Genomic DNA, 20,367 nt, shown 5'->3' on the forward strand with positions numbered 1-20,367 from the left:
GCTTATTTTTGAATGTCAGTTAACGTACATGCCCGCATTGTTCTAAGCACTGGGAACAGAGCAGTGAATAGATGAAACCAAAATCCACGTCCTCATGAAGCTTTTACAGTCTGGAACAGAAGGCAAACAATAAACGAAGAAGTCAAAGTGTGTGTCAGGTGGTGATAAGAGCTGTAGAGTAAAATAAGACAAGGAAGAGTGGATGGGGAGGGTTTGATATCCAGTGGGGTGATCAGGGAAAGCTTCACTGATGGGGTGACATTTTACAAAGACCTGAAGGGCGGGAGGGAGCAAGACCTGGAGATACAGGGGAAAGCCGTCGAGAGGAGCATCCAGTGCGAGCGCCTGTGTGGGCAAACCTGGTGCCTGCGAAGCCGGCAGGGGTCTAGTGTGGTTGAGGCCGAGTGAGGGGGCAGGGCAGGAAGCATGAGGTCACAGGGATACCAGAGGTCCGGATAGGCAGGATCTTACAAGCTACCGTGAAGGAAATAGGAAGCCATGGGAGGATTTTGTGCAGAGCAGTTGCATGGTGACCTCCATTTTGAAAGGATCACTCGGGTTGATCTTTTGAGAATAGATTTTGGCGGTGAAACATCAAGAGTAGAATCAGGAAGAACTGTTGGGAAGCTTTTGCAGCAATATAGGTGGTCGTGGATATGAAACACAAGCTTTGTGGAATACACCAATCCTGGAGATTTTTTTTTTTTTTTTTTTTTTTTTTGCTGTACGTGGGCCTCTCACTGTTGTGGCCCCTCCCATCGCGGAGCACAGGCTCCGGACGCGCAGGCTCAGCGGCCATGGCTCACGGGCCCAGCTGCTCCGTGGCATGTGGGATCTTCCCGGACCAGGGTATGAACCCGTGTCCCCTGCATCGGCAGGCGGACTCTCAACCACTGCGCCACCAGGGAAGCCCTGGAGATATGTTTGAATCGACAGTTCTACTGGTACCAAGTTAGCAGTTGATGGGTTGCACTCAAAGCCAGTTAGTGAGAAGGAGAATCATCCAGACGCTCTGTGTTGGTTATCTTTTGGGCTGAGGAAGGAGTCTAATTCTAAATGGACCAGGAGGGTTATATGTACCATAGGAAACAATTGTAACAGGAATATGTATGGTCCATTTATAGGTAAAGATCTTGTAGAAATTTTAAGTAACTGATAACATTTATAAGCAATCAAATTACTTACAGAAAATTTCCTATAAAAGAAATGGAAGTCTTTAATATCTGCCTTTTTTTTTTTCTTTTCTTTGAAGTTTGGTTGTAAATGTCATGCAGAGGGATTCCATCCCATCAGAAGTAGACTATGAAACAAGGCAGGGAGTTTATTCCATCTGCCTACAACTTGCAAGGTATGGAAATATGTTGCGTTAGTCTCAGAAGGCAATTCTTGACTTTTTCTTCCAAATCCCATCCTTTAAAATAGTATGAAATGACCTTGACTAAGCCTAGCTTTTTGTTTCCTTTTAAGATTTTTACTTGTGGGACAAACATTGCCGACATTATTAGAGGAAGACCTCACCAAAGACGGCATAGAAGCACTTACTTCTCGCCCGTTCCGAAATGTCAGCCGGCAGACAAGCAGGCAGATGTCCTTATGTGGTACCCCAGAAAAGTCATCCTACCGACAGCTGTCAGTGTCTGACAGGTCTTCCATTAGGGTTGAGGAAATCATCCCTGCTGCTCGAGTCGCAATACAAGTAAGTGATTTGTGTATTCAAGAAATATTAAGTACCTCCTATTTAGAAGGCACTGGTGGTGGTATGCAGATACAAAAATTACTGACATGAATATTGCCTTCAAGAAACTTATGGTGAGTAAGAAAGAAAGCACTAGTGCAGAAATAACTGTAATTCAGGTAGAAGATATCAAATGTTATAAGAGAACTACAAAGGCAAAACATTCTACAGGCCATGAGAGGAGGTGGAATAAATTACCTTCATGTGTGGCTATCACGGATGATTTTATGTAGGAGGTGGCATTTGAGCTACGCCTTCAAGAATAGGTAGGGATTCGATATACAGAGATTAGCATGGAGAGAGGATAGTTGTTCAAGCAAAAGGGAGGGCGTGAGCAGTTAGAGAGAAAGCCAGAGCCTGTGTGGGTGGTCACACAGTGGTTCACATAGGCCAAAACGCAGAATGTGGAAGAGGGGAAACTATGAAAACAAAATTGCTGATGGGTAATTTGAAGCCAGAACATGGAGAGTAGAGTCTCTGTATTACAAGTAGCAGAGGGGTAGTGAAAGTCTTTGAACAGTATGGAAGCATGGAAAAGACTATCTTGTGGATGATCTTGGAAGGAAACGAGTCTCAAAACTGAGACCGGGGGGAGGTTATTGAAGTCAGCGGGATGTGCTCAAGTACTACCTTTTCTCACAACACTCTTTCCATACTTCCTTAGACAATGGAAGTCAGTGATTTCACGTCTACTGTGGCTTGTTTCATGAGATTGTCATGGGCTGCAGCTGCAGGACGGCTTGACCTCGTTGGGAGTAGCCAACCAATTAAAGAAAGTAATTCTCTGTTTCCTGCCGGCATTCGAAACAGACTCAGCAGTTCAGGTACTGATTAAAAAGGATAAAGTAATTAGAATATTGGGCAGGAAGTAGCTGTAAGAATCATCTTTGTATAGGTTGTTCAGAGTCACAGAAAGGAGAAAGCCTTTTCTCTTGTTTTTGAGCGTAAGCTAAAACTAAATGTTTCTGAACATCAAGCTAACATCAAGCTAAACACTCTAGATTTGTGCACATTCAAATATGCATGTATGCATATGCATACTTCATTTATGTATGTCATACTAAGAGAAAAAAAAAGGTTATAAATACAGAATATAGAGAAACCAAGCAGAGTTTTAGCTTGCTGAGTGTAAAAGTGTAGTGAGGCCAGTAATTGTGGCTGTAATAAAAATTCATCTAGAATTTTTACCTGGAAAAATCATTTTCTTGGTTTGGCCTGTTATTTTCTGTTAGGCCTTTATAAATAGCTTTATTTCTCAGCTTCATTTGGTCTCCCTGCTCAATCTGTGTGTGTGGATATACCTCAATGTTAAAAAGTTTTTAAACTGTATGACATACACACAGTAAAGGGCAGAAATACCAAATATGTAGGATTTTTAGGGTTTTTACATATGTGTAACCCATCTAAATCAAGATAAGGAACATTTCTAATATCCCAGGACTCCCACATGGCTCCAAAATTGCAATGTTCTTACTTCTATCACCTGACACTAGCTTTGTCTCATAAACATATTTTTTAATGGTTCCAAATGTGTTTTAAGTACAAAGCAATGAGGTTCGAATCAGGAGATTGAGTCTCTCTTGTTTCTTAGCCTAAAGTGTCTTCTTGAACTCTTTACTTTCACTTGAGGATTGTGGGACTCATTAAAGGATATTATAATGTCAAGGGTCCTGTGGGATCCACAGTAACCTTCTGCTTGCCTGTTTCCAGGAAGCAATTGCAGCTCTGGAAGTGAAGGGGACCCGGTAGCCCTGCACGCAGGCATCTGTGTGCGGCAGCAGTCCGTGTCCACCAAAGACTCCCTGGTTGCTGGAGAGGCTTTGTCTCTTCTTGTTACGTGCTTGCAGCTTCGGAGCCAACAACTGGGTATGCAGGAGGCTTACTTGCCGTTCATCTCGTTTAGTAAAAGGCCAGGTTTCTGTTAGGAATTATTTCTGTCCCTTCATAGATAAGGTCATGTTAATAGAAATGGCAGAGGGGAAAGTTGGCATGTGGAATAGGTAAGAATAGTGCTAGAGTACTTAAATTCTGAACAGGTATTTATTGAGCACCTTCTATATACAAGGTTCCACAGTAGATGTTACAGGGCAGTATGTCTGCTCTCCAGGAGCTTACCATCTAGTGGAGGAATTAAAACAACCCAAAGCTGTATGTCATAAACTACAGAAGTAGAATTATATATCAATTCCTAAACTGATAATGACTCCAGTATCAAAAATCATGAAACTTAAGATTTGCCCTTTTGTCTTTATTGTTGGTTTTGGCAAACGAGGGCTGTTGCTAACCATACTTTTAACATTAGACTCCTCAGGGCTCAGTCCGTCATCTCTGTCTGCACTCATTCTCTCCACATAATCACATCCACGTTCACAGCCTTAAATTCCCTCTGTGTGCTGATAACACTTAAATTTGGCTCTACGGCCTGGACCGCTCCCCTGACACCTCCACTTAGATATCAGATAGACTTCCCAAACTTGACATGTCCAGAGCTGAACTACTGGTCTGGCCCATTACCGCCCAAGAGATTTCGCATCTGAATTGATAGGAGTTTTATTCTGGGAGACATCCTTGATTCCTTTTTTTTGTCACACCCTTCTAATCTGTCAGCACATCCTTCTTCAAATTCTATCTAGATTCCACCCCTTAGACCACCTTCACTGTTAGCACCCTCTGACCCGTCATCATCTCTTACTTGGTTTACAGCAGTAGTGCCCTGACTAATCTCCCTGCTTCTGCCCTTGCAGTTTATTCTCCACACAGTAACCAGAATGGACCTTCTAAAATGTAAGTCAGATTGTATCCCTCCTCTGTTGAAAACCTTGCAGTGGCCTCTCGGTTCACCCTGAGTGAAAGCCAGGTCTTTCCTAAGGCCTGACACCATCCACCCCCGTGACACCTGTGTGCCTTCCCCTTCTCCCGCTCTCCCCTCAACGCACCGTGCTTCAGCCACCCTGGCTTCCTGGCTGTTCCCTGACACTCAGGCACATTCCTGCCTCAGGGCCCTTGCACTGCCTGTTCCTAATTCCTGGTATGTTCTTCCCCTGCCTTTTTTAAAGAAATCGCAACCCTTCTCTCACCCACCATCACCTAAAACCCTTTATTTTTTTTCTATATCACTTGTCACTTTATAGCATACGATATAATTTCTCTACCTACTGTGTTTATTGTCTTTATCCCCTCCCCAACTAGATGGTAAGCTCCGTTAAGAACAGAGACTTTTGTTCATTTTGTTCCCTACTGAATCCTTAGCACCCAAACACTGTGTGATGTGTAGTAGGCCCTCAATAAATACTTACTCAGGGATGAGGTCTTAACAACTCCACTTTTAAAAGTTGTACCAACACATCAGAGCCCTATTCTTCACTATTATTACTGATTCAGACTGCCTGTTCATAGAATTGGTGATGATTATGTATTTAGTATAACATCCACACTCATCATATAAGATGTCAAGATAAGCATATAGAAAAAGTTAGATGTTTATGGGACAGTTCAGTAATGTCAGAAATGATTTACTTTGGGCAGAAATGCTTTTAAAGGCTTATATATGAAAGTAATTCATTATGAAATGCTTTTGAGCATATACCGTACTTTTAGTTCGATTTTCCTGCAATTGTTTAATTATAGAGATATTTTCAAATCAAGATGAAAAAATTATAACTTCAAGCTTTTTTTTATCATTTGTAAGTTTATTGTGGGGTACATTATTTTATAGTTCACAAGTATTGATAGTTTTATCAAGGCAAGACATTTATTCTGTAACTGGTATGCACATGGCATCATGCAAAAGTGTCCGGGTGTGAAGATGACCAAGACACAGTCCTGCTCCTGAGCACCTTGGGCTCTCATGGGATAGACTCAGAGACGTGGGTGCAGCTGTGGAGGCACTGAATTTGATTCTGTGTGGAAGAAGAGATGATTTCTAAGATAGTTAAGCTTAAGAAATTATTCAGAATTTTTGAAATTTTGAAAATGTATTTCCTAACTTATTTTCCTCCCCTGCTCCCATTCTCTTTATTCTTACCATTAGCATCTTTCTATAACTTGCCCTGTGTTGCTGATTTTATCATTGATATTCTGCTTGGATCACCAAGTGCTGAGGTAAGGATTTTTTACTTTATAAAAAGCCCCTTTGGTCCTGTTCTGCGTGGGCTCTCTGGATACCTGTGACATTGTGGGGAGTATAGAAGGGATGGTGTTTAGTCCTCTCAGGGAATCAGACAGAAAGGCCACAGAGCACTCTGAAAGCAAAGTGACCATTTGCACTGTTGCCCTCCTTTCTGTTCCATATTTCACTGAAAGTTAAGAGACTAGCCGTGTGATTAACTTGTGTTTGTTTATAAAAAAATCTTACAGCCAGTGTTCAGTATCCATAGCTGGCCAAGGCAGCTAGCATTAAGCATCAACAAGTTGGTCAAAATCAAGAAAGACCAACCTCAAGCCATGAACTTTCATTAGATTTTATAATCCTCATTTTTGTACATGACCTTGAAAGTTAACTTTGAGGCACTTGTGGAAGAGTTTTTTCCTTATTTTCATTTACAGTAAATTATAAACCTATTGATTACAGTACTAGAATAATTTGGGAAATTAGTTCCCAGACTACACTTGTTTTAAATTAGCCCTAGTTTATTCAGTGTAAACTTTACCATTAAAGATGGAAATACTCAAACCCTTACAGCATCCTTCACAGGTGGACTTTGGAGGAAAATAATTTTTTCAGCAGTCTGTAAGTGTTGGTTGATGTACTTCCTTTGCCACTAAAAATGTCATTTCAGATTCGCCGTGTTGCCTGTGATCAACTGTATACTCTTAGTCAGACAGATACTTCAGCCCATCCAGATGTGCAGAAGCCAAATCAGTTTCTCCTAGGTGTGATTCTCACTGCTCAGCTGCCTCTCTGGTCCCCAACTAGTATTATGCGAGGAGTCAATCAGAGGTACGTAAAGATGAAACAGTTCACATCATACAGAAAGAGAATGATGATTTGTGTACTGCTCCCCCAGAGTCCACAGTGCATGATTGAGATGATGGACTTTCTCCTTTCCTCTTCCAACATTTGTACCATGAAAGAGGGCATTTCAGGTTTTCTCCCCATTCAGGACAGAAGAGTTAGAAGAAACATTACCAGGCTTTCTTCCTCTCAAGCACCCCAACTCCCACCTCCGCTCCTCTTGGTCCCCCTACCCCAGAGAGAAAGAGGACTCACCTGGTGGTTGAGAAGCCGCATGATTCAAGCCAGATCACTGTGTAAAGGTCGCACTGCCCATGTCCACTTGTACCTCACTTTCTTAGCTCAGCCTACTTCATAACTCAATGTCTAGAGGTACTAGGGTATCCTTCTAGCTTGCTTTCTTGGTTTTATACATGCCTGGGCATGGAAGAAGGCTTGAGGTCCAGGCTCAGAGAATGACTTGAGTAAATCCATTCTGCCTGCCCCATCTTGTCTCCTTAGGCAAGCCTGCATGCAGGGGTGCCCCAGTGTAGGCCCAGGCTGGGAGATCAGAGATCCCACACTGACCTCAAGTTTAAGCCAGTTTCTCTAATTCAGCTTTACCAGCGAGCCCTTGCTCTGGGGCTTAGAAGTTGCCACAGAGATTTGTGAAATCAATATGAATATGCTTTACAAATTAGAGCCCTTAGAGGGAAGAAACGTTAGAGCTACTCTAAACCCCTAACATATAAGCGTCCAAACTTAGGCTTTTTTTTTTTTTTTAGTGTGGTAACATATACATAACGGAATGTTTAACATTTTTACCACTTTTAAGTGTACAGCTCAGTGGCATTAAGTGTATTTACAGTTTTGTGCAACCATCTCCATCATCCATCTCCAAAACTTTTTTAGCATCCTAAACTGAAACTGTGTACCCAGTAAGAAGTCATGAGATAAAAGACTGATAAGGTTGACTCCATAAAAATTAAAATTTTCTATGTGGAAAAAAAATGCCATAGTGTCAAAAGTCAGTTAAACTGACTAAATAGATTTATAACGTATATGACAGATAGAAGGCCAATTTTGCTAATATATGTGAAGAGCTGTTATAAACCACAAAAGACCAATAGCCAAATAGAAAAATGGACAAAGGAAATGAAGAGAGACAGTTCAAAGACAATCATGGAGATGATTTTTTTTTTCAGATTTGCTAGATTTTTTTTTTTTACTGCGGCAAAATATGCATAACATAAAATTTAGCGTTTTAACCATTTTGGGGGTATAACTTAGTGACATTAAGTACATACACATTATTGTGCAATCATCACCACTCTCCATTTCCAGAACTTTTTTGTCATCCCAAACTGAAACTCTGTTCCCATTAAACAGTAACTCCCCATTCATTTCCCGCCTCCCTCAAGGCACTGGCAACCACCATTCTACTTTGTCTCTATGAATTTGACTATTCTGGGTACCTCGTAAAAGTGGAATCATACAATATTTGTCCTTTGTGTCTAGCTTATTTCACGTAGCGTAATATTTTCAGGGTTCATCCATGTTACAGCGTGGGTCAGGGTTTCATTTCTATTTAGACTGAATGTATGTATATATCATGCTTTGTTTATCCATTCACCCACAGATGGACATTTGGTTTCCACCTTTTAGCTAGTATGAATAATGCCGCTATGAACATGAGTATACAAATATCAATTTGAGTCCTGCTTTCAGTTTTTTGGGGTATATGCCCAGAAGTAGAAATGCTGGGTCATATGGCAATTGTATGCTTGATTTTTCTGAGGAACCACCATATTGTTTCCACATTGGCTGTACCATTTTACCTTCCCACCAGCAATGTGTAAGGGTTCCATATTCTCCACATCCTTGCCAACACTTGTTTTCTGTTTGCTTTTGTTAATAACTATCCTGATGGGTGTGATGTGCATCTCAGGGTTTTGATTTGCATTTCCCTAATGATTAGTGGTTTTGAATATCTCATTGTGCTTATTTGGCCATTTGTATATCTTCTTTGGAGAAATGTCTATTCAAGACTTTTCCTCATTTTTTTTAAAATTTATTTTTATTTTACTTATTTTTTGGCTGCATCAGGTCTCAGTTGCAGCATGCAGCATCTTTCGTTGTGGTGCGCAGGCTTCTCTCTAGTTGTGGCATGAGGGTTTTCTCTCTCTAGTTGTGGCACACAGGCTCCAGAGCACGTGGGCTCTGTAGTTCATGGCACGCGGGCTTAGTTGCCCTGTGGCGTGTGGGATCTTAGTTCCCTGACCAGGGATCAAACCAGCATCCCCTGCATTGGAAGACGGATTCTTTACCACTGGATCACCAGGGAAGTCCCCCTTTTCCTCATTTTTAAGTTAGGTTGTCTATTTTTTGTTGTTCTTTATATATTCTGGATATTAATCCCTTATCATATACATGATTTGCAAACATTTTCTCCCATTCTGTGGGATTTCTTTCACTCTCTTGATAGTGTCCTGTGATATGCAAAAGTATTTAATTTTAATGAAGTCCAGTTTATCTGTTTTATCTTGTTGCCTGGGCTTTTGGTGTCATATCCAAGAAATCACTGACAGATCCAATGTCATGAAGTTTCGATCCCCTGGCTTTTTTTTTTTTTTTTTTTTTGCGGTACGCGGGCCTCTCACTGTTGTGGCCTCTCCCGTTGCAGAGCACAGGCTCTGGACGCGCAGGCTCAGCAGCCATGGCTCATGGGCCCAGCCGCTCCGTGGCATGTGGGATCTTCCCGGACCGGGGCACAAACCCGTGGCCCCCTGCATCGGCAGGCAGATTCTCAACCACTGTGCCACCAGGGAAGCCCTCTCCCCTGGCTTTTTTCAGGGTTTTATTGGTTTAGCTGTGACATTTAGGTTTTTGGTCCTCTTTGAGTTGTTTTATGTATGATGTGAAGTAAGGGTCCAACTTTATTCTTTTCCATGTGGATATACAGTTATCTCAGCACCATTTTTTTGAAGACTGTCCTTTCCCCACTGAATGGTTTTGACATCTCTCTTGAAAATCATTTGAAAAAAAAAATATATATATATATATATATATATATTGTATATTTACACACATACATAGATGCATGCATACATGTTTATTTCTGAGCTCTTTATTCCTATTCCTTGATCTGTATGTCGCTTTATGCCAGTACCTCCCTGTTTTGATTGCTGTAGCATTGTAGTAAGTTTGAGGTCAGGAAGTGTGAGTCCTCTAATTTTGTTCTTCTCTCTCAGAATTGTTTTGGCTATTTGGGGGTCCCCTTGAGATTCCATATGAATTTCAGGATGGGTTTTTCTGTTTCTGTGAAAGACATCATTGATATTTTAATAGAGATTGCATTGAATCTGTAGATCATCTTGGATATTGGCATCTTAAGAAGATTGTCTTCTGATCCATAAGCATAAGATATCTTTATATTTATTTAAGTCTTCTTTCATTTCTTCCAGCATTGTTTGTAGTTTTCACTGTACAAGTCTTTTGCTCCCTTGGTTTAGTTGATTCCTAAGTATTTTATTCTTTTTGTTGCTATTATAAGGGAATTGTCTTTCGTTTTTCATATTCTTTGTTCAATGAAACTGATTTTTATGTACAGATTTTGTATCTTTGTAACTTTGCTGAATTCGTTTATTCTAACAGTTTTTTTGTGAACTCTTTAGGGTTTTCCATATATAAAATCATGTCATCTGCAAACAGATCATTTTATTTCTGTCTTTCCAATTTAGATGTCTTTTATTTCTTATTCTTGCCTAATTGCTCTGCTTAGAACTTGTAATACTATGTTAAGTAGAAGTAGTAAAAGTAGGGTCCTTGTTCCTGATTGCGGGGGAAAGCTTCCAGTCTTTCACCATTGAGCATGATAGTAGCTGTGGGGCTTTCATATATGGCCTTTATTGGATTGAGGTAGTTTTCTTACTCTCCTGGTTTGTTTAGTGTTTTATCATGAAAGGGCATTAAATTTTGTCAGTTTTTTTCTGTCAGTTGAGGTGATCATGGGTTTTTTTCCTTCATTCTGTTAATGTAGTATATTCATTGATTGATTTTCGTATTTTGAACCATCCTTGCATTCCAGGTATCAGTCTCACTTGTTCATGGTGTTAAATCCTTTAAATGTACTGTTGAGTTAGGTTTGCTGGAAGTGTACCCTCCTCTTCAGTTTTTTGGAAGGAGTTTGAGAAGGGTTGGTATTGATTCTTCTTTAAATGTTGGGTAATACTCACCAGTGAAGCCATCTGGTCCAGGGCTTTTCTTTGCTGGGAGGTATTTGATTGATTCAATCTTCTTGCTAGTGATAGCAAGCAATCACTATTTCTTCCTGATTTAGTCTTCCAAAGTGTTATGTTTCTAGGAATTTGTCCATTTCGTCTGGGTTATCCAATTTGTTTGGTATACACGTGCTCCTATACTGTCTTGTAATTGGTAGTAGTGTCCTCACTCATTTCTGATTTTATTAATTTGAGTCTTCTCTCTTTTTTTCTGAGTCATTTTATTAATCTTTTCAAAGAACCAGCTTTTGCTTTTGTAGATTTTGTGTATTGTTTTCCTATTCTCTATTTATCTTCACTCTGATTCTTAATATTTTCTTCCTTCTACTAGCTTTAGATTTGATTTGTTCTTCTTTTCCTAGTTCTTTAAGGTGTAAAATTAGGTTGTTGATTTGAGATCGTTCTTCCTTTTTAATGTAAGCACATACAGGACTAAACTTCCCTAGTAGCACTGTTTTCAAAAGCTACATCCCATAACTTTTGGTATGTTGTGTTTTCATTTTTATTTGTCACAAGAGATTTTCTAATTTTCCTTGTGATTTCTTCTCCAATCTGTCCCTGACTTTTTTTTTAATACCTATATTTTCTAATTGTAAGTTACATAATCTTCAGAATTTTTTTGAACTGAGTTATATTATCAGTTTGCAGGTCTTCATTTCAGGATTAAATGTTTGTTTCAACCTTGATTATGTTCTCACGCACTCTCATGTATGGAGGTTCCTGGCCCACATGTCTAAGTCTCAACTTAAATATTATTTTGAAGCATCTAGCCTATTTTAACGTTATAAATTTATAAATAACAAAGAAGTTAAGATTTTTGTTTCTGAGATTAGATCATTGTGAGTGATTTATAAAACTTAAAAATTTAACTAAAACTTAAAATTACAGTTTAACTAAAACTTACAAACTTGCAGTTGACCATTAAGATTTAACCTAAATTAGATAGACATTAGCTATACAAACTTGTAGTTGACCATTAAGATTTAACCTAAATTAGATAGACATTAGCTGTGTATTTCTGGTCATGAAAAGTAAGTCTTTAGTGATGTAAAGCCAGAATTTCAGAGAATGATTTTTCCCTGATAAAGACATGTGGATTAAAAGTTATAGAAACTTCTTTTTTTGCCCTTGTACATTTCTTACTTTAGTATTCCAATTTTTCCTAGTTAAAAGTTTCCTAAAATCAGATAATCCTTTTATTAACTAGTTAGATCAGTGATTCTTTAGTTTAAATGTGTAAGCCATTTTTTAAGTAGTAAGCTGTTGTGCTTCTACTTGTTGTAAGAGTCAGATTATTTAACATAACTAACCATTAACGGTTTGATTTGTTATTAAATTCTTCTAAACTTTGGGAAAGAAACAGAAAGCATTAAATGAATTTTTTAACATACACTCTCAGAGAAGCTCTTGAATGTAAAGCATTTAATTTTACACAATATTGGGTCTTTTAATTATGTGTTTTTATAATTTGAAAATTGCATTTCACAACTTTTTAATGCCCAAGTTTGGTACATATTTTCCCATAATAATAGTAGTGATGATAATTGCAGTTATCACGGGCTGATTATGTGCCACACAGTATGCTAAATTCTTTGCATACATTTATCATTAAATCCTCACAATGGCCAAATGAGTTTGGCAGTTTTATTATCCCCACTTTTTTAATAATCATAATTCTTGGTTCACTATGTAGTCTCATCATTAGTGCATTCTTGAGCCCTTTATGTTTGTGTATATGTGTGCATGTTTATTTCTAGTGCTCTAGTAAGCATTTTAGAAATCAGAAAACTGAGACAACTGAAATAAATTGTCCCTGGACACCCAGCTGTAAGTAGTGGAGCCAGGATTAAAAGTAAGGTCCGCCTGACTTTAAAACCTGTGCTCTTCACTTCTGTAATTGCAGAAAAAGCTTCATTGATCATCCTAGATAAAAGAATTTACCTTTTCCTTCTCTTATCCACTTTATTTTGCTTCTTAGCACTTATTACCAGTTGACATATGTACGTATTTTTCATCTGTTGTCTGTCTCCTTTGTTCACTGTTCCCCTAAAACAGTTCCAAGCATATAGTAAGTGCTTAATGTGTATCAGTTGATATTTGAACAAATTAATCAATGCATTATGTATGCAGTCAGTGTGTACATCATTACATAATGTGATAGATTTAGTAAGTTTTCTCTCTTTACACTATTATTCCTATACTATATCTGTATAAGTAAAATCGCTAGTGTGTGTCTTGCTAAAATACTGAAGTCGAATTGATGTAAAGTAGTTATTTTATGCTTAGGAAAATTCTCTTATTCAGTTGTTTTATGAACTTACTCTTACAAGGAAAATATTTTTTTATTTTCAAATCAGCCTTTTTTTTAATAACTGAAATCTGTTTTTTAGACTGTTATCCCAGTGCATGGAGTATTTTGATCTGAGGTGCCAATTATTAGATGATCTGACAAGTAAGTAGACGTCTAACTTTGATTTATGTTGGGGGGAGGGGTTGGGAAGGACTAGAAAAGAAAGACAGACATTTCTAAATCTGACTTAATGTATCTCAGATATAAATAACATTAAAGTTATTATTTGAAGTTGAATTTTATTTTCTTGGAAATAGCATGTAAACCCATGTACCAGTTATCTCTTCTGCTATTATGTACCCAACCATTAATGTGTTAGAAGATTTGTTGATTTTAAAAATCGTCAAAGGCTCGTATTTTAATTACACTGATACAGAACTATTAAGAAGAATCTTTCCGTTATAGTCAATTCTGACAGTTTTTAAGGTTTGAGGGAAAGAGGGAATCTCTGTTGAGATATGTTGATAGTAATAGAAGTGAGTGATAGAAGTCAGGTAATTGTTGAGTGTAATATCATTGTTACAGACTCTTAGAGTGTTTAGATTTTAATCATCTGTACTTACTCTTATATAATGCAAATGTTTGTTGGAGTCCTCTATGCAAATTTCAGTTGTTCCGGTCAAGAGTTTGTTAGTTTACTCCTTGTTCTTTACACAAAGCTTATAGGAAAGATTTGCTTCTGCCTATAGGAAATAAATAAAATGAAAGTCAGGATCAACAAAAATGTTAATTGGAAAAGAATGTCAAGACCAGGAGGTAAGAAAAAAAAAATACCTTGTGTATGTGCAGGCTGAAAAGCCCCACACAGTCAGAATTAGGTTTTGAGGAGGACCAAGGTAGAAAGGAAACCTCATTTGTTTGTTTGTTCTCAGTACCCTAGAGGAAGAAACAGAATGGTGTCTGTTTCAAATGAATGGTTTCAAAAGAAACAGATCTTTTCCCCAGCACTCAAACCTAAAAGAAACTTCACACAAAGGTCTTCATGTAATGGACACATAAAGACAGAGTGACTAAGAAGCCTCGGCAGCATCTCTAAGGCAGATGCCTTCCTGGGTTTCATAAGTGTCTCTCAGAAGCTGAGGACATGGTGCTCTGAGCAGGGCAGTGAAATTGGTTTTGTTGGAGCCTGAGATGATATAGTCTATGTGTCTTGATTCTGTACTATCTAGAGAAGTGGATGGACTACATGTCCATCAAACAGCCTAGCCTAGTACTGCATTTTTCAACTAGGCCTTCAATGTTAAGTTGGGCAGCAGCCAGTGAAGGTTTGTTCTCTGGCTTGGACTTTGAGAGGGTATTCTGCTTTGCTGCTTGAGAACTGGACTCATGAGTTGTATGAGACACATACATCCTCAGAATGCATGAACAAGTTTTAGTGTAGGCCTTTGCTGTGCCATTGAGCCATAAGTAAGGGATCCAAGATCCCTTAATGGGATGTTGAGGGCAGGGAGGGAATATGTCTTGAAACAAGCAATATTTGCCATTTTGGGAGCATTTTCTGTATGCCAGTGCCTATACTAGACACTGTATACACAGCACCCTGCCACGTAGGTGTTAGCCCCATTTCATAAATGAGGAAACAAGGATGCACAGTGTCGCCTGAAGTATCCCCTTCCACCTCACTCTGTGGGGCCTTGCCTGCCTGTGCCTGCAGTGCAGTGGGAAGAGCATGATTACTCCTGCTCTCCTCCCTAATCCCCGCTTCCAACATGGAATCTCATTTTCAATCCTTGTTTGGAGGGGAAAGTGGAATGCTTAATACAAAAGAGTGGTTCTCTGGAGGTTGGCTCATCGTCTGGAAACATGGATTCTGCTGCTGCGCTGCGGACCCCTCTCTCCCTCACAGGGCTCCCCCCTCCCCTGGCATAGGTAACACGGTGGGAGTGACGGCTCTCCTCTCACCCCTCGACCCCTTCCTTCTCTAGAAGGGTTTCTTCCCTGGGACATCTGCTAACACCACCAAACAGGAGCTTCTTCGGAACAAGGAGTGTCCCTTTCATCTCGTACCCCCAGCGTCAGCACCGTGACCTACACAGAGGAGGCACTCAGTACCGTTTGATTTGTGACAGAGGGAGGGAGGGAGGGAAGGAACGGACGTGTGTGAGCCTTCGTAGTCCTGTGGGCAGCTGCTGTTCATTAATGACAGTTTTTTTAAATCTGTGAAGTAGAAGATTGAGACTTGTCTCTGCTTACTTTAATTCAGGATTTTGACTCCATGAAAAGAAATCCTTCTTTCTTCAGGATGAGAGGTCGTTTTGTTTTGTTTTTCCATCTTAGCTTCAGAAATGGAGCAGTTAAGAATCAGCCCAGCTACCATGCTCGAAGATGAGATTACTTGGCTGGATAACTTTGAACCTAATCGCACAGCTGAATGTGAGACCAGTGAAGCAGATAACATCTTATTGGCAGGACACTTACGGCTCATCAAGACCCTTCTTTCACTCTGTGGGGCAGAAAAGGAAATGCTTGGTAATTATTACTTCATCTTATCATGTGACAGAGAACCTCAGTTCTCAGTTATTGCCATAGTGTTGTGTGAAATTGGGAAAATAAGATAAGGTGCTAAATGTTCCATAGAAAATGGACCCTCAGACAATAAGGTATTGTCTGGAATTTTAGGGGCTAACAAATTTAAGGTGTATTTTATCTGTGTCATTAAACCATATAGAGAATTTTATAGCATTCAAAATAGCTGGCTCACATAACTTAGTAACAAATAAAAATTATAAATCAAAGTAGGTTTTTCTCTTATCTTTTTACTGTTACATACTTTATAAAATACAGTCCGTTGTATGTCTTACCTCTTTTAAGGATAATTCTTGTCTGGAGAGGCAGCCCCCAACCACCACCCCTGGATGGTGGGATCCACATATAACTTGTAAAACCATATCTGGTATTATAAATTATATTCAGAAGACAAATCAAAATGTTAATTATCACTTTTTTCACACAAACTGAGTTCTATAAAAATCTTCTTGGCTATTGGGGATACATAGAAAAGAGTGATTCTAAACCAGGGTGAGATGGGCACATCATTTTTACCTAAAGATTTTTAAAGTTTTAAAAACTTTTACGTGGATTCCCCTATGCCCAAAGTAAAAGTTAATTATTCACTCAAACCGTCTGCCTTGTGATGTTCTTGGCATTTGTGTTTCTAAAGTGAAAGCCTAACTCCTTTCACTCTATTGTAAGCTCATAAAGGAAGGTTCCTTCACTTGTTTATCTTTGCATCCCGTCCCAACTCTCCCACCCATCCCCACTCCTCTGCCTCACAGACCTTTGCCATGTATTATAAGTGCTCAGAAAATGAGCGTCAAGTTAAATTGAAGGCCTTGCCTTTGGGTGGCCTCAGGTGCCTTTGCTGCTCTGATATGAAAGTGCAAGACAAGATCTTTGAATTAAAATATGTGTTCATCCTCAACATGAATATTATGCTCTATTCCAGGTTCATCACTCATTAAACCATTGTTAGATGACTTCCTTTTCCGAGCTTCTAGAATTATTTTAAATAGTCATTCTCCAGCTGGCAGTGCCGCCATCAGTCAACAGGACTTTCATCCAAAGTATGGAAAATGCACGTTGTGTTCAGTTTTGGTAAAAATTCTAATTCGAAACTTTAGTCCAAAAAAGATTTTCTTAACTTGGAGTTTGTCTTCCATCTTGTGAGTGTGTGTAGCTTGTAAGACATTATCCACTGTGTAAAGAAATGCATGTAAGGGGGCTTAGGATAAAGCCTGCCTGGCACATAGTAATCGCTGAGCTGGTACTATTATTATCATCAAGATGGAAGAATAAGTAATAATGTGGTTAAGGTGGTCAGTAACAAATTCCAAGAGAAACTGAGGTTGTAAGAATTGCTTCCAAAGTAAAGATAAATAGGCTCTGGGTCTTGAGGGTTTCTTTCTGCTAGGAGAAAAGCATAGGTGCTTTAGTGCATGAACCTTGTGATTTGCTGACTGTGTATTGACTGTGTCCTTATAATTAAAACTGCTAGTGATTTATTACAGTGGTAATTTTAGAGTCAAATTTTATATTAGTTTTTATGGGTAGAAATTTGAAAGATCTTTTGTAATGTTGACCCTTCGTGGGTGATGTTTGTACTCTTGGAAATAGGAAGAGGCAGCTACAAGCTGCCATCTTATTTACTCTGAATCTAACTTAACCTCATTCTTTTCTCACGAAAACCAGAGTTAATTGAGTAATCCTGAAGAAACTGAGGATTTGGTATTTAACCAGTGAAAAAAATTCCCATACAATTTCTGTGGTTATTGAAATGGGCAAGGCATAATAAGCAGTATTTTATGGAATCTTAAGAGGTATCTTACCATGTATGAATCTTTCTCTATCTAGAGATTCCTTATTAGCAAAATCTGTTTTAGGTAATAAACCTTTATTAAAACTCTTGGGGTGTCCCTCACACTGTCACTCCCATTCTTACCTCTGCCCTAGTCTTGTTCTGGAAGATTTGGTGCTAGCTCTGTGGGAGTCTTTTATTAAAGCAGTAGAAACACGTGAGTATTTCAGTTTCCAGTGAACAGAGAAAATAAATTTTCAGCCGTTTTGCTGAAATTTTTTTCATGAATTCTTCCATTTGTAATTATTAAAAGTAATACATCCGTCAACGAGGAGTTGTGTTTTTTTTAATCACATACAGTGCCTTGAATAGAAAAGGAAACATTTTGTTTCATCCAGTGTACTGAACGGTGTTCATTGATCACAGTGACTCCCAGCCTTTTCCCACCTAAACACGAAAGCCAGAAAGAGATTTAAAATACACAGAAAGTCTTTTCACAAGTAATGCTATTCTTATATCACACCAACAAAAGAACTTCTTGATGTTTAACCTGTATATATGGTACCTTCTATTCATTCTTTACCTGTCCCTTGCAACCCAGAAATGCAGGTAAGAAGCAAAGGGCAGCGCCAGCTCCATGGCTCTTGTCCTCAGTGCCTGATGCAGTTCTGATCTCCATGCCCTTCAACCCCTTCTTAAACACACCTCCCACACTCCACTCCATAAGTGTTTCTCTCAAAGGTTGGATGTCCTCTTTTCTGTGTATCCTCCCTAACCTGTGATCTCCTAACAAATGCACGGTTGGCTTAGGTGACTGTGAGAAATTACTGTCCATCCCCTACATGATTACTACTAAAGATGAGCAGTAAAGAAGCCTTTGGTTTCCTGCAGAATGCTTGCCAGTTATCTCTCATTGTCACTTTAAACAAATTGACTTGGCAAACTATTTCTGTCTCCACAGTTTCATAGATAGAAAGTTGATTAGTGTCCGTGAGGAGTTTTTTATCTGCAGGTGCACAGCAAATGTTTATGGGCATCTATTCTGATTTGTATAGCTTTCTGCCATGTAGATATTTGAATTTCAGGGCAGTATCTACAAAAACCTTTCTTTCTACCTACTTTAATTGAAAGATAGTTATTTCCATGTTGTGTTTTTGGTAAAGTTTTCAGACTCTCTGTTCTCTGTTCTTGCTGATCCATCCCTTAGATAATAATCTGGAGTCATAATTGAAAGATTTGCTACTTTATCATCAGGCCAAGAAGATACTTAGCTCTAAACCATAATCATCCCTCCTGTATTCATGGTCTCTTTGTTAAATAAGCACCTCCCACTAGATTACTAGGTTGTGCCATCAGACCTGACTTAACCCTGTTTTAGGAGTTGCAGCTCTTATATTTTCATTTCAAATGTTGATTTAGTTTAATGAGCGACTTAAGTAAATTATTCACTGTTGAAATTGACTTGTGTCGTTTGTTTTTAGATGTAGTACAGTGAATAGCCGATTGGCAGCCTACGAAGTCCTTGTAATGCTGGCTGATAGCTCACCTTCAAATCTTCAAATTATTACAAAAGAACTACTTTCTATGCATCATCAACCTGATCCTGCTCTTACCAAGGAGTTTGATGTAAGTTTTCTAGACCTCAATGCACTTAATTTTTTTAGAATGCTCTCTTAAACATAGTATTTTAAAACTATGTTTGCATTATCCTAGTCACAAAGAAAGTCAGTGTTATTCTTTTGCTTATCAAATTCACGTACTCAAATCAACTATAATCTATAGTGTATTACACTAATACACTAATATATTACTAAATGGTACCCTTTTGATTAAAAGAGAGGAGAGATTTTCAAGTCAGTTGATAATTACTCTCAGTAAAAAGTAGCATTTCAGTCTATTTTTTGAGGAACTATGCATGGCACAGTGCCAGGCACTAGAGCTACAAATTCCAGAAAACATTGGTTCTGTCACAGTATAGTCTATGTTCACTTAAATTCAACTAAGATTTATTGAGTTTACTATGCGCTAAGGTGTTGTTGGCTTTTGGAGCTCGGAAATGAAGATAGAACCCAGCACTAAGACTGAGGTATGTCCTGAATGCTCTACTAACAGAGAGGCACTTCAACACCAGATGGTGGTGTTTTAGTAAGCTTCTTAGAAATGATGGAAGTTAAAATAGAGCCCTTAAGAGTGATGAGCCAGTTGAAGCAAGGTGGGAAGGTCATTCCAGACATGAGAAGCCATGGACAGCTTTGTATATGTTGGGATCTGCAAGAGGGAAGCAAGCTGCAGATGCCCTGGAACACCCGACCAGGAGTGGGAGGATGCTTTTAAAGCATTCTCCACTAACATCATAAAGAGGCAGTCTTATCCCTTTGGATGCCTGAGCTGAGTACTGTGGAACATACAAGTTAGGCAGGAAAAGAGGTGAGAACAGCTGTTCTAAGTAGAGGAAAGAGCACTTGCAAAGTGGAATGTGAATGCGTAAATTGGGAACTATTTTGGTATGAACTGTTTAGTTTATAATGCTTACTTTATGCTATGCTTTAAGGTTTTATTTATTTATTTATTTATTTATTTATTTATTTATTTATTTATTTATTTATTTATTTATTTATTTATGGCTGTGTTGGGTCTTTGTTTCTGTGAGAGGGCTTTCTCTAGTTGTGGCAAGTGGGGGGCACTCTTCATCGCGGTGCGCGGGCCTCTCACTATCGCGGCCTCTGTTGTTGGGGAGCACAGGCTCTAGACGTGCAGGCTCAGTAGCAGTGGCTC

The 20,367-nt window shown here is 38.9% G+C and overlaps 1 protein-coding gene across 4 annotated transcripts in view; it reads left to right on the forward strand.

The window, feature by feature from the left end:
* The window catches only part of USP24 (ubiquitin specific peptidase 24), a 151,312-nt gene that overhangs the window by 91,281 nt on the left and 39,664 nt on the right, over positions 1 to 20,367 (forward strand). For all 4 annotated transcript variants that reach the window (XM_081220157.1, XM_081220158.1, XM_081220160.1 and 1 more), the window contains exons 33-42: positions 1,253 to 1,348; positions 1,468 to 1,696; positions 2,400 to 2,559; positions 3,446 to 3,601; positions 5,766 to 5,836; positions 6,514 to 6,674; positions 13,339 to 13,400; positions 15,576 to 15,767; positions 16,744 to 16,861; positions 19,074 to 19,218. In XM_081220157.1, the coding sequence (XP_081076283.1) occupies positions 1,253 to 1,348; positions 1,468 to 1,696; positions 2,400 to 2,559; positions 3,446 to 3,601; positions 5,766 to 5,836; positions 6,514 to 6,674; positions 13,339 to 13,400; positions 15,576 to 15,767; positions 16,744 to 16,861; positions 19,074 to 19,218 (1,390 nt within the window). The remainder of the gene's footprint in view (positions 1 to 1,252; positions 1,349 to 1,467; positions 1,697 to 2,399; positions 2,560 to 3,445; positions 3,602 to 5,765; positions 5,837 to 6,513; positions 6,675 to 13,338; positions 13,401 to 15,575; positions 15,768 to 16,743; positions 16,862 to 19,073; positions 19,219 to 20,367) is intronic.

The sequence above is a fragment of the Mesoplodon bidens genome (genome assembly GCF_964165515.1).
Source record: "Mesoplodon bidens genome assembly, chromosome: 2".
Classification (NCBI taxonomy): domain Eukaryota; kingdom Metazoa; phylum Chordata; class Mammalia; order Artiodactyla; family Ziphiidae; genus Mesoplodon; species Mesoplodon bidens.